At 38.9% G+C, this 27,177-nt stretch overlaps 1 protein-coding gene across 2 annotated transcripts in view; it reads left to right on the top strand.

Annotated features, from left to right (window-relative positions):
• GLMN (glomulin, FKBP associated protein) overlaps window positions 1–27,177 on the top strand; it is a 62,809-nt gene that overhangs the window by 24,796 nt on the left and 10,836 nt on the right. Inside the window, exons 8-16 of one of the 2 annotated variants that reach the window (XM_011939976.1) lie at window positions 11,676–11,863; window positions 13,552–13,605; window positions 15,182–15,212; window positions 15,315–15,404; window positions 16,568–16,609; window positions 16,821–16,894; window positions 18,680–18,764; window positions 19,583–19,692; window positions 20,392–20,455. In XM_011939976.1, the coding sequence (XP_011795366.1) occupies window positions 11,676–11,863; window positions 13,552–13,605; window positions 15,182–15,212; window positions 15,315–15,404; window positions 16,568–16,609; window positions 16,821–16,894; window positions 18,680–18,764; window positions 19,583–19,692; window positions 20,392–20,455 (738 nt within the window). The remainder of the gene's footprint in view (window positions 1–11,675; window positions 11,864–13,551; window positions 13,606–15,181; window positions 15,213–15,314; window positions 15,405–16,567; window positions 16,610–16,820; window positions 16,895–18,679; window positions 18,765–19,582; window positions 19,693–20,391; window positions 20,456–27,177) is intronic. The other variant, XM_011939977.1, reaches the window with a different exon arrangement.

The raw sequence follows: 27,177 nt of genomic DNA, 5'->3' as shown, positions 1-27,177 counted from the left end.
TGAGATTTTTGATGTGCTGCTGGATTTGGTATTTTATTGAGGACTTTCGCATCAATGTTCATCAGGGACATAGCCCTAAAATTCTCTTTTTTTGTTGTGTCTCTACTAGGCTTTGGTATCAGGATGATCCTAGCCTCATAAAATGAGTTAGGGAGGATTCCCTCTTTTTCTGTTGATTGGAATAGTTTCAGAAGGAATGATACCATCTCCTTTTTGTACCTGTGGTAGAATTCAGCTGTGAATCTGTCTGGTCCTGGACTTTTTTTGGTTGGTAGGCTATTAATTATTGCCTCAATTTCAGAACCTGTTATTGGTCTATTCAGAGATTCAACTTCTTTTTGATTTAGTCTTGGGAGGGTGTATGTGTCCAGGAATGTATCCGTTTCTTCTAGATATTCTAGTTTATTTGCATAGAGGTGTTTATACTATTCTCTGATGGTAGTTAGTATTTCTGTGAGATTGGTGGTGATATCCCCTTTATCATTTTTTATTGTGTCTATTTGATTCTTCTCTCTTTTCTTCTTTATTAATCTTGCTAGAGGTCTGTGTATTTTGCTGATCTTTTCAAAAAACCAGCTCCTGGATTCATTGATTTTTTTTGAAGGGTTTTTTGTGTCTCTGTCTTCTTCAGTTCTACTCTCATCTTAGTTATTTCTTGCCTTCTGCTGGCTTTTGAATTTGTTTGCTCTTGCTTCTCTAGTTCTTTTCATTGTGATGTTAGGATGTCAATTTTAGCTCTTTCCTGCTTTCTCTTATGGTCATTTAGTGCTACAAATTTCCCTCTACACACTGCTTTAAAAGTGTCCCAGAGATTCTGAAACGTGTCTTTTTTCTCATTGTTTTCAAAGAACATCTTTATTTCTGCCTTCATTTCGTTATTTGCCCAGTAGTCATTCGGGAGCAGGTTGTTCAGTTTCCATGTAGTTGTGCTGTTTTGAGTGAGTTTATTAATCCTGAGTTCTAATTTGATTGCACTGTGGTCTGAGAGACAGTTTGTTGTGATTTCTGTTCTTTTACATTTGCTGAGTAGTATTTTACTCAATTATGTGGTCAGTTTTAGAATAAGTGTGATATGGTGCTGAGAAGAATGTATATTCTGTTGATTTGGGGTGGAGGGTTCTGTAGATGTCTATTAGGTCCACTTGGTCCAGAGATGAGTTCAAATCCTGGATATCCTTGTTAACCTTCTGTCTCATTGATCTGTGTAATATTGACAGTGGGGTGTTAAAATCTCCCATTATTATTGTGTGGGAGTCTAAGTCTCTTTGTAGGTCCCTAAGGACTTGCTTTATGAATCTGGGTGCTCCTGTATTGGGTGCATATATATTTAGGATAGTTAGCTCTTGTTGAAGTTATCCCTTTACCATTATGTAATGGCCTTCTTTGTCTCTTTTGGTCTTTGTTGGTTTAAAGTCTGTTTTATGAGAGACTAGGATTGCAACCCTTGCTTTTTTTCTTTTGTTTTCCATTTGCTTGGTAGATCTTCCTCCATCCTTTGAGTCTATGCGCATCTTTGCACGTGAGATGGGTCTCCTGAATACAGCACACTGATGGGTCTTGACTCCATCCAATTTGCCAGTCTATATCTTTTATTTGGGGCATTTAGCCCATTTACGTTTAAGGTTAGTATTGTTATGATTGAATTTGATCCTGTCATTATGATGTTAGCTGGTTATTTTTCCCATTAATTGATGTGGTTTCTTCATAGCGTTGCTGGTCTTTACCATTTTTGTAGTGGCTGGTACCGGTCGATCCTATTCGTGTTTAGTGCTTCCTTCAGGAGCTCTTGTAAGGCAGGCCTGGTGGTGACAAAATCTCTCACCATTTGCTTGTCTGTAAAGGATTTTATTTCTCCTTCACTTACGCATCTTAGTTTGGCTGGATATGAAATTCTGGGTTGAAAATTCTTTTCTTTAAGAATAGTGAATACTGGCCCCCACTCTCTTCTGACTTGTAGGGTTTCTGCCGAGAGATTCGCTTAGTGTGATGGGTTTCCCTTTGTGGGTAACCCAACCTTTCTCTCTGGCTGCCCTTAAAAGTTTTTCATTCACTTCCACCTAGGTGAATCTGACAATTATGTGTCTTGGGGTTGCTCTTCTCGAGGAGTATCTTTGTGATGGTCTCTGTATTTTCTGAATTTGAATGTTGGCCTGCCTTTCTAGGTTATGGAAGTTCTCCTGGATAATACCCTGAAGAGTGTTTTCTAACTTTGTTCCATTCTCCCTGTTACTTTCCAGTACACCAGTCAAACGCAGATTTGGTCTTTTCACATAGTCCCATATTTCCTGGGGGCTTTGTTTGTTTCTTTTCACTCTTTTTTTCTCTGATCTTTTCTTCTCACTTTATTTCATTAATTTGATCTTCAGTCACTGATACCCTTTCTTCCACTTGATCGAATCAGCTACTGAAACTTGTGCATGCGTCACGTAGTTCTCGTGCCATGGTTTTCAGCTCCATCAGGTCATTTAAGGTCTTCTCTACACTGTTTATTCTAGTTAGCTATTCGTCTAACCTTTTTTCAAGGTTTTTAGCTTCCTTGTGACGGGTTAGAACATGCTCCTTTAGCTCGGAGAAGTTTGTTATTACTGACCTTCTGAAGCCTAGTTCTGTCAACTCGTGAAACTCATTCTCTGTCCAGCTTTGTTCCCTTATTGGCCAAGAGCTGCAGTCCTTTGGAGGAGCAGAGGCACTCTGTTTTTTGGAAATTTCAGGTTTTCTGCTCTGGTTTCTCCCCATCTTTGTGGTTTTATCTACCTTTGATCTTTGATGATGGTGACCTACAGATGGGGTTTTGGTGTGGATGTCCTTTTTATTGATGATGATGCTGTTCCTTTCTGTTTGTTAGTTTTCCTTCTAACAGTCAGTTCCCTCAGCTGCAGGTCTGTTGGAGTTTGCTGGAGGTCCACTCCAGACCCTGTTTGCCTGGGTATCACCAGTGGAGGCTGCAGAACAGCAAATATTCCTGCCTGAACCCTCCTCTGGAAGCTTTGTCCCAGAGGGGCACCTGCCTGTTTGAGGTGTCTGTCGGCCCTCTACTGGAAGGTGTCTCCCAGTCAGGCTACTTGGGAGTCAGGGACCTATTTGAGGAGGCAGTCTGTCCATTATCGGAGCTCGACTGCCATGCTGAGAGAACCACTGCTCTCTTCAGAGCTGTCAGACAGGGACGTTTAAGTCTGCAGAAGCTGTCTGCTACCTTTTGCCCTGTCCCCAGAGGTGGAACCTGTAGAGGCAGTAGGCCTTGCTGAGTTGTGGTGGGCTCCGCCCAGTTCGTGCTTCCAGGCCTCTTTGTTTACACTGTGAGCTACTCAAGCCTCAGCAATGGCAGACGCCCCTTCCTCTGTCCAGCTGCAGCCTCACAGGTCAATCTCAGACTGCTGTGCTAGCAGTGAGCAAGGCTCCGTGGGTGTGGGATCTACCAAGCCAGGCACGGGAGGGTATCTTCTGGTCTGCCGGTTACTAAGACTGTGGGAATAGCACAATATTTGGTCAGGAGTATACCGTTTCCCCAGATACAGTCTGTCACGGCTTCCCTTGGCTAGGAAAGGGAAATGCACTGACCCCTCATGCTTCCCAGGTGAGGCGATGCCCCACCCTGTTTCAATTTGCCCTCCGTGGGCTGCACCCACTGTCCAGCCAGTCCCAATGAGATGAACCAGGTACCTCAGTTGGAAATGCAGAAATCACCCATCTTCTGCATCGATCTCGCTGGGAGCTGCAGACCGGAGCTGTTACTATTCAGCCATCTTGGAAGTGACTTTTTTTTTTTTGAGACAGAGTCTCACTCTGTCACCCGGGCTGTGGTTCAATGGCACGATCTCAGTTCTCTGGAATCTCCACCTCCTAGGTTCAAGCAATTCTCCTGCCTTAGCCTCCCAAGTAGCTGGGGTTACAGGCACCCACCACCACGCCTGGCTAATTTTTTGTATTTTTAGTAGAGATGGAGTTTCGCCGTGTTGGCCAAGCTGGTCTCAAACTCCTGACCTCAGGTGATCCACCTGCCTCAGCCTCCCAAAGTCAGGAATTACAGGTGTGAGCCACTGCACTCTGCCACAAGGTGATTTTAATGTACTAAGTGACTTTAATGATGGAGATAGAATTTAAGCTGGGTAAGGAGTAAAGCTGGGACATACTAAATGCAAGAGACAGTGAAAAGGTGATTGGATCATTAGGTTGTAGAACCTGATGTGGGTGACAAATGTTTGGAGTTAGGTTACTAAAAGGAGTGAACTGAAAAAATAGGTGTAAAGAATAGGATGCCTGAAAATAGTGTTATGAAAAGATTATAGTTACTAGTATCAGTGTCTGGGGTGTGAACATGAGAGGGTGTTCTAAAGGAGAGGGTAGAGGCCAAGGTCATTGGACTAGAGAAAATAGATTTCTGAGATTTCTTCGGTTGTACGTTTAAATCCCACAGAATTATAATGTTGGAAAGCCACGTGATGGGGTGACCTTGGGGTCTACTAACTGCAACAAGGGGGGCTAGAAATGGTAAAGTCATAAAAAATGAGTTTCAGAGTTGAGGGATTTTTAGAGAGGATGGGGAGAGAATGGTGTAGAAGCAGCAAGGAGAACAGATGTATTCCCAGGCTCAGTGGTACAATGGGTGTAGATGAAAAATATAGCAGTCTTTTTCTTGGAAGTGACTCTTTTTTTTTTTTGAGACAGTCTCGCTCTGTCACCCAGGCTGTGGTTCAATGGCACGATCTCAGTTCTCTGCAATCTCCACCTCCTAGGTTCAAGCAATTCTCCTGCCTTAGCCTCCCAGTTGTTTTCAGATGAGAGCCAATTTTCATTTAGGAGAGATGGAAAAAGGGGTAATATGAAGGGATGCTAGAAGTTTATGGGAATAAATTCTGAAGATGAGAGATGACTTGGTGACTAATATAATTGGGAATACATAATTTAGTAAGGTTCATGCTGATGGTCACGATAATAGTGAAGAGGCTGTGAGAGATGAAGAAGGAGAGGTGAAGGGTTTTCTCTGGAGCACACGAAAGTCTGGGGGCTCTTCATTGTTGCCAGTGCTAGAGTACAGTATCATCTCCTGGAGGTAGTATAAGCACCATCACCTATGATGCGTATTTTGAGAAGGCAACTATGAAAGTTGGAAACTATTAGAGGAAATCTGGTGATGCAGAAAAACCAAACTCAGTTTCTCCTACTATAGTCATAACAAGTTTCTGACACCAGATGTATGGAGTTCCCTTGCCCTGCCCCCTGCACTTCACGGCAAGCAAGCAAGCAGTTCTACAGTGGACACCAATTGGGTGTCCTCTAATTCAATTCCAACATTACCTACCTGGAGGCAGTGTCAGATTTCACAGGTTGAATCCCTTGATTTCATCCCTTGAATCCCTCAAGACTGCCCCCACTTCCAATGCCAGTCCCAAGCCCCAGGATGTTTTACCTGTGCTCTGACTGACTGGCTATAAATCAAGATTCCCAGGACCCCCTCCTTGGGTTTGATTAATTTGCTAGATTGGCTTACAGAACTCAGGGAACTGCTTACTTATATTTAGTGGTTTACTGTAAAGAATATTACCAAGGATACAGATGAAGAGATGCATAGGGCCAGGTATAGGGGAGGAGGTACCAAGTTTCCATACCCTTCCTGGATGCACCACCCTACTGGAAACTTCGTGTGTTCAGCGTCCAGAAGCTTTCTGAATCCGATCATTTTGGGTTTTTATGGAGGCTTCATTATGTAGGAATGATTGATTATCTCATTGACCATTGGTAATCAACTTAATCTTCAGCCCCTCTACTGAGGTGGGATGGGGGTGGGGCTGTGGGACTGAAAGGTCCAACCTTCTAATCACAGGGTTGGTTCCCTTGGCAACCAGCTCCCATCCTGAGGCTATCCAGGAGACCCAGCCATCAGTCAACTCAACAGCATAAAGACACTTATCACTTTGGAGATTCCAAGGATTTTAGGAGTTATATCCCAGGAAGTGGGAACAAAGAACAAATATATATTTCACAGTATCACAGATGTTAAATCTGGGAGTGATGTAATCAAACTGTGTTTAGGATTCATCACTTTAAAGGAAGATGACTAACGGGGATAAAATTGGAAGTAGGGAAGCCTTGGGAGTTAAGTAAGAAATGATAGGAGCCTGAGTATAGATGTATGGATATAGTTTTTGTTTGTATTCTTTTTTTAATTGACTAAATTTATGGTACATTCTGTTATTAGGTTAAAGATGAAGAAAGGGCAGATTTGAGAACTTTATAGTAGATAAAACTGGCAAAATTTGGTCATTGATTGGATTTTGAATAGCACATGGATGAGGGTTTTTGCTTGGATAACTGGGCAGATGAAGGTGCCAATACTTGAGATAAAGAATACAGAGCAAGAATCTGGGGGTCTTGAGCTTTTAAATAAAATGTATTATAAAAATTTAAAAACATTCAGAAAAGTACTAAAAATAATGTAGCACATGCCCATGTACCCATCACCCAGCTTCAATAATTATGAACATTTTGCCAGTTTTGTTTTATCCATCCTTCTCCTTTTCTTGCTGTGGTATAACAAGTCCTAAACATAATTCATCTGTAAGTCTTTAAGGATGCTTCCCTAATGATAAGGGCTTTTTTAAAAAAACAAATAACCACCATGTTATCATGACACCTAACAAGATTTTATTACCTTTTGTTAAAATTTTTTGAGACAGGGTTTCACTCTCATTATCCAAGCTGAAGGAAGTGGCATGATCTCGACTCACTGAAACCTCTGCCTCCCGGGCTCAAGCAATTCTCCTGCCTCAGCTTCCCAGGTAGCTGGGACTGCAGGCACACATAGTCCCACCTGGCCAATTTTTGTATTTTTGGTAGAGACGGGGTTTCACCATGTTACCCAGGCTGGTCTCGAACTCCTGGGCTCAAGCGATCTGGCTGCCTTTGGCTTCCCAAAGTGCTGGGATTACAGGCGAGAGCCACTATTCCCAGCCTAACACCTAACAAGATTAACAATAATTTTTTAATATATATCTAATAACCAGAGAGAGTAGGTTTTTAAGGAATTTTAAATATAATATTTTAATATGTAAAATATATGTATATTTAATATAGAATTATATGTAAATGTGTATATATACTTTTTGAGTTAGGATCTCGCTCTGTGGCCTAGGCTGGAGTGCAGTGGCACAACCATAGCTCACTGCAGCCTCAACCTCCCAGGCTCAAGTGATCCTTCCACCTCAGCCTCCTGAGTAACTGGGACTTACAGGCATGCCCCAGCATGCCTGGCTAATTTAAAATTTTGTTTTGTAGAGGTGAAGTCTTACTATGCTGTACAGACTGGTCTTGAACTCCTGGGCTCAAGTGATCCTCCCATCTTGGCTTCCCAAAGTGCTAGAATTAGAGGTCTGAGCCACCGTACCTGGCCAGGAGATACTTTGAATAAGATGGGTTGAGATTACCTAAAGAGGTGACAAGAGAAAAGGGCTCAGGAGTGAACTCTAGAGAGTACCGGCACTTAAAATGAGCCCAAAAAAGAAGTCAGAAGTGGTAGAAATACACAGAAACTGGTGTAGCAGAGTTTCAGAAGGATAGAGGTGATCAGTACCGTTACATGCAATGTAGAGGTACGCTGAAAAGCATCCAGTGGATTTAGGAAGTAAGATTGCAATGTTAATCTTAGCAAGAAAAGTTTATAGTGCTGGAGACAAATCAGAATGGAGTTGATAGAAGAATGAATGACAGATGAGAAAATGGAGATGACTAGTGTAAGCTGTTCTTTGAAAGAGTTTAGATTAACAAGGAAGGAGGTAATAGCTAGAACACATGAGCTAAGGGTAGGAAGGTAATGGAGATCGGAAGACTTGAGCATGTTTATAGCTGTTGGGGTGCAAACTGTTGAGAGAAAAATACAAGTGTTTATGAGATAACCGAAACAATGTGGCTTATGAGCAGATGGCTGGACATAGTATCAAGGACATAAGGAAGGTCCTAGAGAGGAAGAACTAATGGGTATCAAGGTAAGAAAACATGTTGAGAAATTTGTAGCAGGAATGGGAACTTACAATTGAGAGGAATCAAACCCACTGGCCTCGGATTTCTAGGTGAAGGAGAGATGACGTCTTAATAATGAGGAGGTAGAAATGGGCATTGAGTAAAAGGGCTTAAGGAAACTGGTAAAGGTTTGGAATACTGAGGGGAAAGGAAAGAGATGGTGGAAGGCCATGGAAGCATGAGTCAGCAGTACTGAGCACTCAGTGGTGCTTGGAGACCACAACTGTAGTGGTAACAGTCTGTATTTTTTTATCCAGCAATACTCAGCTCCCTGTGTGTAGAAGTAGAGAAGGTAGATTGTAGTTATTTTTCCAAGGCTGACATTTTACTGGGTAGATACTGCTGAAGGAAATACAGGGTGCAGATAGTTCAACTGGTCAATAATCCATGATCCAGGTTGGATAGGTAAAGAAAGGGAGTTAGAAGGGGATGCCTAAGTAGGTCAAAATGAAGGAATCACAGGACTGGAGAAGTCAGAAGTAGAAAAGCAGATTGCTAGGAGAGAGAGGATGAGAGATTTTGGTCAGAAAATGGGATATTGGAGTTTAAAGTATCAAATACAGAATAGTTCCAGATGTTCAGAGATCCAGCATGGGATTAGGTACTAAAAATGGATTAGAACTAAAGGTCACTAGAATTTAGAAACTGAGAACCATGAGAGTAGATGCAATGACTTGCTGCTTGATTGAAAAATAATAATAATAATAATAAAGGACCATGAGACTAGCCTGGTATAGGGTTTATCTGCATGAACATTCAATTTTCCCAGGATCATAGCAGGAGGTGGGTAGAGAAAAAGATTATGAGAAGGTGCCAGAGTCTTCAGTGAATGTCAGGAAATTACCAGGAAGTCAGCATATGACAGAGAAAAGGACAGGATGTTATCTGCATCAAAGGAAAATGTGCTTTTGTTGAAAAGTACAGAAAAAGCCACTACTACAATACTATGCTAAGCCCCTACCTGTACTCCTCAGCCAACAGCTGCCTTCCGGACCCTGTGGTATAAAAGGTGTGAGAATGAGCATCTCCCACCAGAAATCAGACAGGTTTAGTTAAGGCAGTGAGGCAGAACAAGCATCCTATGAAGAGACTGAGGATGTAGCTGAGTGGTTCTAAAATCTCAGTAGAAGGAACATTGCAAGTAGAGAGAGCCAGCAGTAAGGATGCACAGAGCAGTCTAGAAGTACAGGTGAGACCAGCTAGGAGATGAAATGAGGAGAAGTCTTCTGTGCTGGAGAAGTACTGGTAAGCGTGGTGTGGTTGGGATTCTCTGGCCTCAGCCATCCTTACTTTGGTACAAGTTATTTTGGTACAGAACTACTGGAATGTCCCAAAGGCTGTAGTACAGGAACATTCCTGAAAGGACAAAAGCTGTCATGAATTTTGAGAAATTGTATGGTAGCAGGTACAGCCTGGGTCTGAGCAAGACTGCTGGATGGTGTGTGGGTAGATAGTGAAGGCCCAGATTTGAGAACAGATTGGACCTCAGATATCCAGAGCAGCACTGTAGAATCTAGTTGCACATAATGTTTTTAAAAGGATATGTTAGGCTGGGCACAGTAGCTCACGCCTGTAGGCCTAGGCCTTTGGGAGGCCAAGGTGGGCAGATCACTTAAGCCCAGGAGTTCAAGACCAACCTGGGCTACATGGCAAAACCCCATCTCTATAAAAAAATTAAAAATAAAAATAAAATTAAAAAAAATAGTGGGCATGGTGGCATGTACCTGTAGTCCCAGCTACTCAGGAGACTGAGGAAGGTGGATTGCTTGAGCCTGGGGAAGTCAAGGCTGCAGTGAGCCATCATCATGCCACTACACTCCAGCATGAGTGACAGAGTGAGACCTTGTTGCCAAAAAAAAAAAAAACAAAACAGGGCTACCTTACTATGGAAGAAACACATGTAGCATTGGCTGAATAAAGAAATGAAGCTTCATGATTAAGGACATTTGGAATCAGAGTGCAATAAACTTTTTGTCTTGTAGCTATAACAAGAATGCATGGCTTTGAAAATCACTGCAGCAGTATATATTTAGCATCTGGTCGCTGAATAGCAGTCTCTTGTGACTGAGGATGATTTTCCATGGTTCCTTTTTGTATTCTGAAATGACTAATGGAACCATCTGGGATCAGCAGATTTTAACTCCCTGAAGGCTGGAAAAGACTTACTTGGCTTTATAATTCCCCACAAAGTCAGGCCCAGCGCCTTGCACTTAAGTGTTTATTGAATAAAAGAGTGACTTGTGTGGAAGTTATTCATTCTGCTTTAGCTGTTTTTGTCATTCATTCCCTTTTAACTCCTATATGGTAGTTTGTTGTGACTTTAACTTTCTTACGCTTTTTTTGTGGAGCTGCTCAATAATTATTTGACATAGGTATTACGCCGTTTTGTGGCTCATCCAGTGTCACACAGCTAGTAAGTGGCAGAGCCAAAGCTCAAAATCAATTTCAGTGGATTCTGAAGGTCAGGTGCTTTGCGGTACACTAGAATTAGTACCAGTATAAGAGGCATGGGGTGATCCTGTTTCCTGAGCATAAAGCTTTATTTAGCCCTGTGGTCCTACCCGCTCGTGCAAGGATGCTTCTCTTTCTCATCTGACATGAGAACCCAGATGACTTGAGAGATCAACAGTGTTTCCTCAACGCTGCCCTGCCCAGCATTCCTGCAGCCCACTCTCTACAGGCAGACAGTGTCAGTGGAACATTGTTCCTGGAGTATTCTTCATTTTAGTTGCTTTACCCTTGCTTCATATATTTGTATGTCTCACATTTTAGATTGCTCTCAAATATCCCTGAAGCACTTTAAAAAAAAAAAATTGTGGTAGAAGATACATAAAATTCATTTTAAACTTTTTTTAAACTATGATTCTGAATTAATTTAGAATACTTCTGAGTATAAAATGCTATGTAAAAGACGATTTTGCTGTTGGCTTCTGTATTAGTTTTTCACTGCTATATAACAAATTCCTATAAACTTAGCAGTTTAAAACAGCATGCCTTTGTTATCTCACAGTTTCTATGGATCAGGAGTCCAGCCACAGCTTAATTGGGTCCTCTGCTCAGGGTCTCATTGGGCTACAGGCCAGTTGTTGACTGGGCCTTTAGTCTTTATCAGAAGCTTAACTGGGAAAGATCCACTTCCAGGTTTCCGCTGTTGGCAGAATTTCCTCCAAGCTGTAGGACTGAGGTCCCCATTTTCTTGCTGGCTGTCAGCCAGGGACCACATTTAGCTTCTAGGATCTGTCTGTAGTTGGTCCCTTGCCATGTAGTTCTGTCCATGAGCCTTCTCGTAACATGGCAGCTTAGTTCTTTAAAGCCAGCAAGGGAGAGTTTCTGACTCTCAGGGAAGACCTGGACCCCTTTAAAAAATCTACCTGATTAAGTTAGGGCCACCCAGGATGGTTTCCTTTCTGAATAACTCAAAATCAACTGATTTGATTTGACCTTAATTACTTCTGTAGAAACCCCTTCACTTTTGTCATATAATCTAATCATGGGAGTGACATCTTGGCATATTCTGTTGGTTGAAAGCAAGTCTCGTAGGTGCCACTTATACTCAAAGGGAGTGATTACACTCCCCTTGGTGAGAATATGGAGTCTGAATACGGGGCAGGGGGCATCTTAGAGTCTGTGTGCTACAGTTTCCTTTTTTATCCATTTCATAGGGTTTTTTATCAGCAATTGGACACCCTTTCCCCAAAATGATTTTTAATCATGGAAGGAAAAAGAGAACTTGGAATTACCTTGAATTTGAAGAAGAAGAAGATAAACAATTAGCAGACTCAATGGCTTCTCTGGCATATCTAGTATTTGTACAGGGCATCCGTATTGATCAGCTTCCAATGGTCTTAAGGTAAGAGTTAGTGTTTGGTTTATTCATGTATTCTAAAAGGAATTTCATAAAATTCTCATCTATTTAATGTCCAATATATGCATATTAACACACTAATACATTTTAAATAAATAATAAAGGCTATTTTTAATAAGAATGTTCCCAGCTATAATCTGTTAAAGATAGCAGTAGACAAGTAATGAAAGTGGGGGGTGTTGAAATAGGTGTAAGGGAATGGTGGGGACAGGAATCAGAAGATGATAAACTGGGCTTGGTTTTGAAGCTTTTGAGACCACCCTGGAACTAGCCAGGTACCCAGGAGTATCATCATCTTTTCACTGGATTACTGCTGTAATCCTAAGTGGATATTTATATATCCACTTTGACTCCCTTTTAATTTAACACATTCTCAACATACCAGAAAGTGAAGCCTTAAAAGAGGTCCCTTACTGAAAACCCTCCAGTGGCTTTGTATTGCTTTAAGAATAAAGTCTTAATGCCTTTGCATAACTTCTGAGACAAACTTATGCTTGGTCTGTTCCCTGCTTGATTGACCTGATTGATCTCCTACCACCTTTCTTGTTTGCTATGCTCCAGTGACACAGACCTTCTTTTGTTTCTTGTTTAAATGTAATGAGTTTTCCAGCTATTTGGCCTTTGTATATGCTTAAAATTATCTTTATCCTTAAATGTCACTTTCTGAGCAAAGCCTTCACTCACCACCCAATTTAGGTTGAATCCTTCCATTATAATTACCTTGACCTGTCTTCTTTTCCCACAATGTTCATTAAAGTTATTTTTAAAATATATAATTTTATAATGTAATACCTTCTGGACTTTGAGTTCTATGATAATAAGGATTGTATTTTTGTCTCTAGGCATTGGGTGTTTGTATGAGTTTGTATATTTATATATGAATAACCTAGGAGTATATTTTTATGTAAATGTTGTGATAATGGCTATCATTTGCATGTTCACCATGTATGAAACATTATGCTAATAACTTTATATGCATTATCTCATCCTTATAATAAGCCTGTGAAATAGAGCATTCTTTCATTTTACAGATGAAAATAACAGGCTTAGACAAGTTAATATACCACCGAAGATCTAACTACTTTGTGGCGTAGGTGGGATTCAGGCAGCTCTGTCTGACCCCAGAGCTGGTACTCTTAAGCATCACAGTCTATCACCAAAATAACTGATACAGCATATGTGTATTAATTTGCTAGGGCTGCTGTAAAAAAGTGCTACCAACTGGATGGTTAAAATAACAGAAATAGTTTGTCTCATAGTTCTGGAGGCTCCTTCTGAGGGTTGTGAAGGAGAATCTTCTCCATGCCTCTCTCCTGGCTTCTGGTGATTTGCTCACAATCTTTGATGGTCTTTGGCTTGTAGATGCATTACCCTGTTCTCTGCCTTCATGTTCATGTGCTCTTCTCCCTGTGTGCTTGTATCTGTCTCCAAATTTTCCTTTTTTATAAGGACAACAGTCATATTGGATTAGGGCCCACCCTAATAATCTCACTTTAAATTGATTACCTCCATAAAAACCCCTATCTCCAAATAAGGTCAAATTCTGAGGTACTAGAGGTATGGACTCTAACATATCTTTTTTGGGGGAGATACAATCCAACCCATAACAGTATGTATGTGCGTACATATCTGTGTGTGTGTGTATTATATATATATTTTTGTTTCTATTTTAGCCCATTGTACCTTTTGCAGTTTAATATGGGGCATATTGAAGTCTTTTTGCAAAGGTAAGATGATTTAGGTGGTATCTCAAAATGAAATAGTGTTAAAATAGTCCTTGTTAAGATCAGCAGAGACTGCCTTCTCTTTGCTAGGCTCTAATTAATTAATTGGTTATTTTATAAAACAGTTTGGCAAATAATTCACGAGAGAGACAGAAATGAGTCAAAGAGGTTTTACACCAAAGTGTCTTTTATTTTAAACCTAAGACAGTATTAAGATTTTGTCTTAAGGGCTTTTCCAGTCATCTCTTTCTAAGGTTTCTTCTCTTATTCCAAAAGTTGGTAATTAAAACACCCCTACTCTACTGCATCCTCCTCCATCTTAAGGAAGGGCAGTGAGTAAAAGATGTTCATCCATATTTTTCCTTCGTGGACACAGTCTGTGAATTGCATCAAAAGGAAGGAGGTGTCTTAACTTCCACGTTTTATAATTGAGATTATTGACAGTGATATCATTTAATTACAACTTTTCTCATTTGAGGTGCTAAGCAGCAGGACTTTCTATTTAAAAAAAAAAAAAAAACCAGGCATGGTGGCTCACACTTATAATCCCAGCACCTTGGGAGACCAAGGCAAGAGGATTGCTTTACCCCAGGAGTTCAAGGCCAGTCTCTCTCTCTACAAAAAATCTGAAAAATTAGCCAGGCGTGGTGGTGCATGCTTGTTGTCCCAGCTACTTGGGAGGCTGAGGTGAAAGAATCGCCTGTACCGGGGAGGTCTAGGCTGCAGTGAGCAGAGATCACATCACTGCAGTCCAGCCTGGGCAACAGAGTAAGACCCTGTCTCAGAAGAAAAAAAAAAAGGAAATTACAGAGTAACAAGTATACATAATTTCTAGACAGATATTAAAGAATTTTGCAAAACTGTATGCTTTGTTTTCTTTCACTATAACATGTAACATGTTTAAATTATCCCCTGAGATCAGTTAGGGCTTTGCAATTATCCTCCTGGAACACTAGTGACAGTTTATCAATCCCATCTCTTACCAGGTGAAGGAAGATTTGTAACATGGCAATGTGCAAATCTTCAGCATACAAGGCAGGAATTTCCAAGGGTCTCCTGGCACAAGTAGTTACTAACTCTGTAAATTTGCTGTATTTTGTATGTGTTAATGATTTTATATTCATTACATTTAGTTTCTGTTATTCATACAGTGATAGTATGTATTGTTTTGAATCTAAGTCCTATATTCTTGAGATTTCCAAACTGCATAGTCATTGAATCTTTTTTTGAATAAAAAGAATTGGAAAGATTTTACAGAACAATCAATTGGAATATATAGCATTGGTTATATCAGGTATAGTTAGTTTCTTAGCACTTGCTGTTGAAGATCTATTGTTTTGAAGTTAGGAAATAATCCCTGAATAGATTTATTTTGGTCAGATTTAGCGGTCTTAGCCAAACCAAAAGACAGATCAAAGATGGATTAAAACTTTTGATCAAGTTCTTCAACAGAATTTCTCCTTAATGATATGCATTTTAAAAGTGTTAAAATTTCAATTTTTGCTGTATTTTTCATAAGATGAAGTATCATTCTAAAATAGTTTACAAATTCATGATAAATTGTAATATTATTTTTCAGAACAGAAGAGTCTGTTATCTCCAAAGGATTGGTAAGATGTTTGTTCCCATTATAACTTAAATACATAGTCTTGTCAACAAATAACAGCTGTTGACTTCACTATATATGTATCTGCATATATTTTAATCTGTAGGAGCTGCTGGAGAATAGTTTATTGAGAATAGAAGACAGTAGTCTACTTTACCAGTACTTAGAAATCAAGAGTTTTCTTACTGTACCTCAGGTAAATAAAATATGTATTCTAATATTGAAAATAGCCCTTTGCCTGTTCTGAACTTAAAGTAAGGTCTTTTCTGATTCCTTTCCCACTCTGCAACCTTTGAAAACTCTGGTGTAATGCTGTCCAGTAGAACTTTAACAATATGAAAGCCACTAACCAAACTGAACACTTGAAATATGACTGAGGAACTAAGTTGTTTTGTGTGTGTGTGTGTGTGTTTGAGACGGAGTTTCGCTCTGTCGCCCAGGCTGGAGTGTGGTGGCGCTATCTTGGCTCACTGCAAGCTCCACCTCCTGTGTTCACACCATTCTCCTGCCTCAGCCTCCCGAGTAGCTGGGACTACAGGCGCCCGCCACCTCGCCTGGCTAATATTTTTGTATTTATAGTAGAGATGGGGTTTCACCGTGTTAGCCAGGATAGTCTCGATCTCCTGACCTCGTGATCCACCCGCCTCCCAAAGTGCTGGGATTACAGGTGTGAGCCACCGCACCCAGCCGGAACTGAGTTTTAAATTTAAATTTAAATTTGTTTAAACATGAATAGCTATTAGAGGCCACCATTATAGATAGCACAGCGTCCAGTAGAAAAGCATAACTTTCTTCTTTTAATACTTTATTCCTGTAGGGATCTTGGAAAATGAAGCTCCTTTATGTTTCTCATAACTCAGGTTCTCAGGACTCCATCCGAGGCATCCACTGACTCATTACCATAAAGACTAATATACCTTTTGTTTTTCCCTCCTATGGTTTATTTTGCCCAGTACTCTTTGTTATGATATCCAAGGACATCCTTAGATTTCAGTGTGGGAACTGGTTTTCCTAATATTTAAATAGAAAAACATGGTTTTTGTTAACATAGTTTATTTTTAATTAATAAATTATATTTCTGTAGGTTTGATTTCATTTTCTTGCCACTGTAGACATAATTGAAAATTATCATTTGCTTTTAAAAGTATGCTTTGTGACACTCTACTCAGTATCACTTAAAAAATCAATTGTAGTTAGCTTTCTGGAATGGAAGGCTTAGGGAAAAATTAATTTACTTCACTTTTAAATCTGCTGCCCTCACTTCTCTGAATTTTTAGTAACCTATTGATGTATTGTAGTTGTTTGTTTGCAGTCAGTATAATCTGTTTACATCTGAATTTTACATTTTTTTATTTCCAGGGCTTAGTGAAAGTAATGACACTTTGCCCCATTGAGACACTGGTATGTAAATGTTTGGAGACTAAAGAATAATGAGTTACAATGAGAAAATTTGACAAATAATTTAATCTTCTTTTTAAACTTTTTAATTTGTAGAATTTTTATATATTTAGGAGGTATAAGTGTGGATTTATTACATGCATGAAATGGATAGTGATGAAGTCTGGGCAATCTTTATTCATTTGATATAATAATATTGTTTATTCCATTTTAGAGGAAAAAGAGTTTAGCTATGCTTCAGCTGTATATTAACAAGTTGGATTCACAAGGCAAATATACATTATTTAGGTATGTATCAAGCATGGCTAATTGCTAAGTGTGTGGTTGATTAAAAATTATGTTAATGCCATGTAATTGTTTTAGGGCGTAGTGTGTCGGTATGTTTTACATGTAATTCAACTCTGGTTGGAAGCCATATTATACATTCTCAGTGATGGCTAGAGAAAGGGTTAATCAAATATTTCAGATACATACTATATATGTCTATATTTTGTATGAATAATAGTATATATTGCAGTTCAATCAATTGGAATACTCTAAATTTAAAATAGACTTAAAAATAATTAAACTGAGATGGATGATGCTCCTGCTGGAACTTTATGTATGTCACTAATCTCCATTACTCACAGTTGAAATTGATGGCTTTGGAATTACAACTTTGATAGGCTATGCACTATGTTAATAGTAAGAGCTTACTAATAGTGCTCTTTGAGGTGGATAAGATTCTAGCAACTCTCTAAAGATTGGTAAACTTTCTGATTTTCTGTGAAGAGCCAAATGGTAAATATAGGTTTTATGGGCTATATAGTCTCTGTTGCAACTGCTCAATGTTGACTTTGTATTGGGGATGGGTGTGTTCCAGTAACACTTTACTGATAAAATTGGGCAGCAGGCTGGATTTGCTAAAATGTCCTTACTTGGGATTGGCCAGTATTAGCACTGTTCTTTCTGTGGGGGTGCAGCAGTGTGATCATGGCTCAGTGCAGCCTTGACCCTTGACCTCCCAGCTTCAGGTAATCCTCCCACCTCAGCCTCCCAGGTAGCTGCGACTACAGGTGCATGCCATCATGCCCAACTAATTTTTTTGTGGAGACAAGGTTTTTCCATGTTACCCAGGCTGGTCTCAAACTCCTGGGCTCAAGCAATTCACACCTACCTCAGCCTCTCAAAGTGTTGAGATGACACGCGTGAGCCACCGTGCCCAGCCAACACTCTTGATCCTGTCTTTTCTTGTTGTTCTATTGAGAGTAAGAGCAAGTTTATGAAATCTCAATTCTTAGGTATTATACTAGCTTTCCTATTCTATTCTATCTGTAGCTCTACCAGTAAATCCCCTTTTTTTCTTAAGCTAGTCATACCTAGTGTTTTTTTTTTGTTTTTTTTTTTTTGTTTTGCAATTAAGCTACTCTAGCACTAGACTACTTTCACAGGAAATAATTTGGGGATTTTTTAGACTATTATGTTAGTGGCCTTTCTTGCCATGTTAAATTATTGTAACTATGTGCATAAAAATATTCAGATTTGGTTTGATAGCAATGGCTTGTGGAAGATCCAGTTATAAATAAGAATTTATGGGCCAGGTGCGGTGGCTCATGCCTGTAATCCCAGACTTTGGGAGGCTGAGGCGGGCGGATCACGAGGTCAGGAGTTCGAGACAAGCCTGGCCAACATGGTGAAACCCCGTTCTCCTAAAAATATAAAAATTAGCCGGACATGGTGACTGGCACCTGTAATCCCAGCTACTCGGGAGGCTGAGGCAGGAGAATCACTTGAACCGGGAGGCGGGGGTTATAGTGAGCTGAAATCGTGCCATTGCACTCCAGCCTGGGCAACAGGGTGAGACTCTGTCTGAAAAAAATAAAAATAAAAAAATAAGAAGTTACCATTTAGTGAGAGCAATAACTATTACAGGTGACTTTGTAATTGGTTGATCACCTTGCTAATTACCATTACTGTGGAGTTTTTATTCCTAGAAGTAACACATGGCCTCTTTGAATTTGTAAGACTTTTATCACCATTTAATTCTAATGCTGTCCAGGATAATTTCACATGTATTGTAATTTTGCTTTTAAGGTGCTTATTGAATACAAGTAATCACTCAGGTGTGGAGGCTTTTATTATTCAAAATATCAAAAATCAAATTGACATGTCATTAAAGGTAAGAACATAGCCAAAGTGTCAATTGCCAATTTATTTTGTAGGGTATATTTATTCATACGTAGAATACATGAACGTGAGTTATTGCTCTATCTCTAGTATTACTATTACTTAAATACTATTAAGGCATATTTTTTCCCCTATTTCTATGTTTTAAAAACTCTGAATTTGGAAATTTTGTTAACTGTAAGTTTAAATTGTATTCTTTGAGCTTTTTTTTTTTTTTTTTTTTTTTTGAGACAGGGTTTCACTCCTGTCACCCAGGTTGGGTGCAGTGGCATGATCTTGGCTCACTGAAACCTCCACCTCCTGGGCTCAAGCAGTCCTCCCAAATCAGCCTCCCGAGTAATTGGGACTGCAGGTGCCCACCACTGCACCTGGCTGAAGTTTGACTTTGTAGAGATAGAGTTTCACCGTGTTGCCCAGGCTTGTCTTGAACTCCTGAGCTCAAGTGATCCACCTGCCTTGGCCTCCCAAAATGCTGGGATTACAGGTGTGAGTCATCACTCTGGGCCTCTTTGAGCTGATATTGTGGCTTATTTTTGTTTTGTTATATGCTTCTGAAAAATGAATGGAAACTTAAGTCTCTTCTGTTTGTGAGTACTCAGTGATTCTAAATGGGAAACAGAGTGACCAGTGTTCTCAAACTGGCAGGGTTTGTTCCTGGTGTCTGGAAAGTGAATGAAAGTATGGAAATTAAAGTTAAAAAATATATTTTAAATGTGCAATTCTTTATTTTTGTAGTGTCAAGGTATTAGAAAAACATGAATTATCAAGCTATTATTTAAAGCCTTTCTCAATTTTTCATTTGTTTTTCAGAGAACACATAACAACAAATGGTTTACAGGACCACAGTTGGTGTCCCTTCTTGATTTGGTACTTTTTCTTCCAGAGGGTGCGGAAACAGATTTACTGCAGAACTCAGATAGGTGAGGTGACCATTACTGAAGTTCACATAGTGAATTCAGAATAAAATGGGAAACATCTGCTTAGGGAACCTAAAGTAATTAAATGTCTTTTCCTGTGATTTTATGATTTATGGCTAATTCATTAAGTTGCATAAAGATTTTTCATATATAAGTGATTTGATAATGTGTAGAAACAAAAGCTCCTCTTTCTAGGTGAATGACCAACACCAGGATTTGATAGCTTTTATGTACCCAGCATTCCACAGAAATTTGCAACGACAGCATTTGTGACTTAAAACTAAAAATCTGTGTATGTAATTTATGTGTTTAGATTTTGTTGTTTTATTGTTTTCCAGGTCATTTTTTTTTTTTTCATATAGAACATATAATTTCAGTTTCAGTATACTGGAATGGATATTGAGAAATGGTTAAAAGCATGTAAAAAGGAATCTTAAAATTCAGAAAGCAAGAGATGATGCTCTCAAATACTAAAGATAACGCTTTTTTAAAACAAGGATGATAATTTTCACAATTCTATGATTTGAACTTCAATGGAAAACAAGAGTGATAAGTTATTACTACTCAAAAAGATATTAATGGAAATAGTTTCTATTGGCGAACCTAATTATAAAAATATGCCCAAAGTTTTAGCTTATTAATTGAGATTTCTGTTGACTATATAAAACCATACTGTAAGTAACATATATTTTCAATTAACAGGATTATGGCTTCATTAAATTTATTGAGGTATTTGGTTATCAAAGATAATGAAAATGACAATCAAGTAAGTGGAGTATTTGAAAACAAACTGTGAGTATATTCAAAAGGCATAAAGCATGTTTCAGATATTCAGTACCTAAAGCCAGTATTTAATATCTTACCAAGCTATAAAGGCCAGGAAGAGTTCCAACAATTATTCTGAAACCTGATGTTAATTCCCAGGAGCATTTACCACCCCACATCCAGCTTTCCTTTCCTTTCCATTTCCCATTGTATGTCTGTTTTCTTGCTGAAAGCACTTCGTTCTGTTGGGTAGATAAGTTGCAGGTCCTAAGTCAACTAACCTTGTGGAGTTCAATGTACATATGGGTGTCTTGTTCAGTTTCTTCCACCTCTAGCTCATGAGCTATATAAAATCATCTGATATTTTAATATTGCCTCATCAGACATGACAAATTGAGACATTTTCAGCACTAAAACAGAATTTAATAGCACTTTTTAAATAATGTTTAGGAAGTTGGATTTTTTAAAAATAGCACATCATTAGAAGTATTCAATAAATAGAAAACTATTTGAGGGAGATTTGTCATACAGTAAAATTATATTTGCTTTTTATCTTCTCTTTCTACCCTGTTCTGATAATTGCTTTCCCTATATGTGTCACCTCTATTAGCTAGAACTGCCTGAATCATGTGTTGTTAATTGGTTTTTTTTTTTTAGTAATTGATTTTTATATGAAGATGCCAAAGAAAAAAATTTTTTTTAATTAGGTAAATTGTGATTTGGGATGAAAGTTTATGGGAAAAGTAGCAGTCTCTTTCCTTCCTGACAGATCTACAGTAGATTCAGTGATTTGACCCCCTGTTCATCCCTCTTCAGCTGAAAATAGCTATTTGCCATCATTGACTAGGGCTTACTCTGTGTCAGGTGCTATATATTTTTTTTTTTTTAACATTTTGTTATGAAAATTTTCAAATGTACAGCAAAGTTGAAAGAATTTTATAGTGGTCATTGGTTTACCCACCACCTAGAGTCTATGATTCTACTGTACTGACTTCATCATGTATCTATCACTCCACCCTCTATCACTCCATCTGTCTATCTTATTTTTTGATGTGTTTCAAAGTAAACTGCAGACATCAGCATACTTTCTCCTAAATATTTCAGCATGTATTTCATTAAATTGATTAAGTATTTGTCTGTAGTTTTTCTTTGAGGTAAAATTTACGTAATGAAATGTTCAAATTTTAAGTGTATATTCACTGAATTTCAACTAATGCATAGATCTATATTACTAAAACCCATTATCAATATAGAACATTTCCAGCATCACAAGAGGTTCCTCATGCCCCTTCCCAGTTAATTCTGACTCCATTGCTCCACTCACCCCTGTCAGGGACAACCACTATTCTGCCCAAGTGCTACATATCATTTATTCTTCAGAGAGGGTCTCGTTCTCTTGCCCAGGCTGGATTACAGTAGTATAATCATGGCTCACTGCAGCTTTGACCTGGGCTCAAGAGATCCTCCCACCTCGGTCTCCCAAAGTGCTGGGGTAACTTCCAGGCATGAGCCACCATGGACAGCCAAGAAAAGGACTCTTTATTTTTTACTTTTCATAGATAACGTAGGTGAAAAAAGATCATTAACTTGCACAAGGGCAAACATCTGGAAAGTGGTAGAAATAGCTATGACCCCAGGCAGTGGCCAGAACTTTCTAAATCACAAACTAAATCCTGATTCCTGAAGGAGCTTGTGATAAAAATTGAAAAGCTACAATATAAAATTCAGCAGCAGTAGAGGCCCTGAGACTTCAGGAAGGTGGCCTTAGGGTAGGGTATAAGTTTTTATTTTTTTAGTAATCAAGAAAGGCTATACATACTTGAGAGATTATCCGACTTGCCTGACAAAAACAAAAGGAATCTTGTTGATTAGGATTGATAGATGTGTTAGATATGGAACACAGAGTAATACAAAGGCAGCAGATTGGTCTTTGCCTAGAGAGGGAAGACTTGAGAGCAGTTTAGCATTGTGCAGTGTCTGCTATACTATCCATAGATGATTCCTCACTTTTGTTTGGCATGTACATTTTCTGTTAAGGAAAAGGATACAGCCAGCCTGTAGGACTGCTTTTTTTTTTTTTTCTCAAAGAGACAGTGTCTCACTGTATTGCCCAGGCTGGAGTACAGTGGCATAGTCACGGCTCACTGCAGCCTCAAACTCCCCAGCTTAAACAATCCTCCCACGTCAGCCTCCCAAAGTGCTGGGATTACAGGCACTTCTTTTTTTTCTTTTTTGAGACGGAGTCTCACTCTGTCGCCCAGGCTGGAGTGCAGTGGCACAATCTCTGCCCACTGCAATGTCCACCTCCTGGGTTCAAACGATTCTCCTGCCTCAGCCTCCCGAGTAGGTGGGACTACAGCCAGGTACCACCACACCAGCTGATTTTTGTATTTTTTACTAGAGATTGGGTTTCATCATGTTGCCCAGGCTGGTCTCAAACTTTTGACTTCAAGTGATTCTCCCTTCTCAGCTTCTCAAAGTGCTGGCATTACAGGTGTGCGCCACCACGCCCAGCCAACAGGCATCTCTTATTTAATGGTTTTTAACAATTTTTCTAAGTGATCAAATATTCCAAATTGTTGCTTTATAAGTTACCATAAGAATTATACCAGGGAAGTTAGCAGAAACCCAGTCCAAGCTGGCAACCTGGCATCTTTTAGGCTCTTAAGAGCCTGTCTATCTTGGAAACATTTCTCCTGAGTGCAATGACAATAGGTCGTGTGTATAATTGAGAGGCAAATATGTCTACTGTGGTTAATAAAAAATGAATGACAGTTTCTGAGTTTTTGGAAGGTTTGGTCAAAGAAAAAACAAAATGGGCTGGGCGTGGTGGCTCACGCCTGTAATCCCAGCACTTTGAGAGGCTGAGGTGGGCGGATCACAAGGTCAGGAGATCGAGACCATCCTGGCTAACACGGTGAAACCCTTTCTTTACTAAAAATACAAAAAACTCAGCCGGGAGGCTAAAGCAGGAGAATGGCATGAACTGGGAGGTGGAGCTTGCAGTGAACCGAGATCGCACCACCCCACTCACCCAAGGCAACAGAGCAAGACTCCATCTCAAAAAAAAAAGAAAAAACAAAATGATGGTCTGGTGATGCTGAAATATGGGGCATTGTATTCAAAAGGACTCCTACCAGTACCTATTTTTGAGCACTTAAGTGTGCTAAGAGGTTAATTAGGTGAAAAGCAGACACACAGAAATATGAACAGGAAGATTTCAGAGAATCACATTCAAATACAAAGACAACAAAGTGATTCATAACTGAATAATAATCCATTTCTTTTCTTGCTATTTTGGGTTACTGTCAACTGACTTACTCTCTTCAGAAGCCATCCCTCCTCACCCTACTATTTCATGCCTCTTGTATCTCCTTTCTTAAGTTTCAGGCACCTTCTCTTACTCTTGAATTTCACATAACTTTTCTTGAATATTATAGTACAAACATGCTCCCATCTTTACTAGTAAAACCACCTTAGTTTTTATACTAAATATTATCAATTTGGTGAGTATCTTTAAATAATTAGTTGTTTTGAATTACAATAATTTATTCTAATACATATCTCATAATCATGTTATCCTTTACCTTCTGTCCTATGTACTCATATCCTTTCCCATCCATCTGTTCAGTCATCTTTTTTTCTAAAAAAAGTTTGTAATCATAATATGTAGAATGAAAGCTGGGACAAGGGAAACAATGAGATGGCAAAGTCCACAGGTAAGTATCAGGAATTTTAAAATTTAATTGGTTAATGCGTGTGTGTGCTTTTCATTTAGGAAAAAAAACTATATCTTGTATAATAAATACACATACATAAAATTCTATATAATCCATATTTTGGGTGCTCATTTAAGTTTTTTTTAATTAAGTTCTGGGATACATGTGCAGAATGTGCAGGTTTGTTACATAGGTATACACGTGCCATGGTGGTTTGCTGCACCCATCAACTCGTCATCTATCTTAGGTATTTCTCCTAATGCTATCCCTCCCCTATCCCTCGAGCCCTGACAGGCCCCAGTGTGTGATGTTCCCCACCCTGTGTCCCTGTGTTCTCATTGTTCAACTCCCACTTATGAGTGAGAACATGTGGTGGTTAATTTTCTGTTCCTGTGTTAGTTTGCTGAGAATGATGGTTTCCAGCTTCATCTGTGTCCCTGCAAAGGACGTGAACTCATCCTTTTTTATGGCTGCATAGTATTCCATGGTGTATATGTGCCACATTTTCTTTATCCAGTCTATCATTGATGGGCATTTGGGTTGGTTCCAAGTCTTTGCTATTGTGAATAGTGCTACAGTAAACATACATGTGCATGTGTCTTTATAGTAGAATGATTTATAATTCTTTGGGTATATACCCAGTAATGGGTTACTGGGTCAAATGGTACTTCTGGTTCTAGATCCTTGAGGAATCACCACACTGACTTCCACAGTGCTTGAACTAATTTACACTCCCACCAACAGTGTAAAAGCATTCCTATTTCTCCATATCCTCTCCAGCAGCTGTTGTTTCCTGACTTTTTAATGATCGCCATTCTAACGAGTGTGAGATGGTATCTCATTGTGGTTTTGATTTGCATTTCTCTAATGAGCAGTGATAATGAGCTTTTTTTCATGTTTGTTGGCCACATAAATATCTTTTTTTGAGAAGTGTCTTCATATCCTTTGCCCACTTTTTGATGGGGTTTTTTTTTCTTATAAATTTGTTTACGTTCCTTGTAGATTCTGGATATTAGCCCTTTGTCTGATGGATAGATTGCAAAAATTTTCTCCCATTCTGTAGGTTGCCTGTTCACTCTGATGATAGTTTCTTTTGTTGTGCAGAAGCTCTTTAGTTTAATTAGATCCCATTTGTCTGTTTTGGCTTTTGTTGCCATTTCTTTTGGTGTTTTAGTCATGAAGTCTTTGCCCATGTCTGTGTCCTGAATGGTATTACCTGGGTTTTCTTCTAGGGTTTTTATGGTTTTAGGTTTTACATTTAAGTCTTTAATCCATCTCAAGTTAAATTTTGTATAGGGTGTAAGGAAGGGGTCCAGTTTCAGTTTTCTGCATATGGCTAGCCAGTTTTCCCAACACTATCTATTAAATAGGGAATCCTTTCCCCATTGCTTGTTTTTGTCAGGTTTGTCTGAGTCTCTGTAGGTCTCTAAGAACTTGCTTTATGAATCTGGGTGTTTCTGTATTGGGTGCACATACATTTAGGATAGTTAGCTCTTCTTGTTGCATTGATCCCTTTAACATTATGTAATGCCCTTCTGTGTCTTTTTTGATCTTTGATGAATCTAGATCTTTAAGTGTTACTTAGCTGTTTTCAATGGCAACAGCCCATAATCATAAAACTTCGGGTAATAAAAACACATGCCAAAAGTAGGCTAAAGAAATTTTTTACATATTCTGTTTGGCATAATTCCACAAATTTTTCAGATGATAAACTGTAATATTTTTAGAAGCATGTAGGAGTGAAGAAGCTGTGAGAATATTTTTCTCTTTCTCATGTTAAGGTTACCAAATCTTTTTTAAAGAAATAATAAATACTACAAACAAATCACATTTTCAGATTTCTTAAAATCTTTCAACATCTAGAAAAAGTAAATTAAGAGTCTTAAAATAGTTGTAACAATTAAGCACTTGGTAATGTTCACAAATACCTGCTTTTAATTTCATACCCAAGGAGGCTCACTGATGTAACAGTTCTGAAATCTTTCCAGTTCTAAGGCTTAAAACTATACATTTCAAAATTCACTGTAGCATATCTCACAAAAGGAAGACTAGGCAGTTCTGCACTAAAGTGAAATTCACTGCCAGAACAGTTAGGAACCCTGCAAAGAATACAGTCAATGATGGTAATGAAGAAATAAAAAGACATGAACAAGACCCAGGTTTCTCCTTTCTTCTAATTCGTATAGAAGTCATCCGGCTCTGCAAATATTTCATGGATATGTTTTATCTTAGAGAAATAAACAACATGCGCAATATGCCCCGTAACAAACCTGCACCCCTGAATCTTAAATAGAAATGGAAATTGAAAAAAAACTTAAGCTCTAGATTCCTTACCAATGAATGATTATCAAACTTTACCATTGTAATCCCAGCACTTTGGGAGGCCGAGGCAGGCAGATCACCTGAGGTTAGGAGTTTGAGACCAGCCAGTCCAACATGGCAAAACCCCATCTCTACTAAAAATAGAAAAAAATTAGCTGGGCAGGGTGGCAGGCGCTTGTAATCCCAGCTACTCTGGAGGCTGAGGCAGAAGAATTGCTTGAACCCGGGAGGTGGAGGTTGCAGTGAGCTCAGATCGTGCCTCTGCACTCCAGCCTGGGCAACAGAGCAAGACACCTTCTTCAAAAAAAAAAACATCATTTTGGGAATCAGTTCCATTACTAAGTAAAACTGAAAGGATGAAAGAAAATAACTTTCAACTTAGAACAACTTTTATAAAAGGAGTTTTTCATGGATACAAATTCTTTGGTTATATTTTTGCAGATATTCCAGCTGTGGCTTGTGTTTTAATAGTATTTTTCAAAGAACAGAAATTTTAATATTTATGGAGTCCAACTTATCAATTTTATTCTTTTATGATTATTTATGGGTTCTAAGAAATCTTTAACCTGGATCACGAAGATAATTTCTTTCTTTATTTTTTTTTATTATACTTTAAGTTCTAGGGTACATGTGCACAACGTGCAGGTTTGTTACATATGTATACATGAGCCATGTTGGTGTG

This window comes from Colobus angolensis, unplaced genomic scaffold (assembly GCF_000951035.1).
Source record: "Colobus angolensis palliatus isolate OR3802 unplaced genomic scaffold, Cang.pa_1.0 Scaffold186, whole genome shotgun sequence".
NCBI lineage: Eukaryota > Metazoa > Chordata > Mammalia > Primates > Cercopithecidae > Colobus > Colobus angolensis.
Note: the sequence above shows the minus strand (reverse complement) of the source record. Positions and strands in the feature narration are given on the sequence as shown.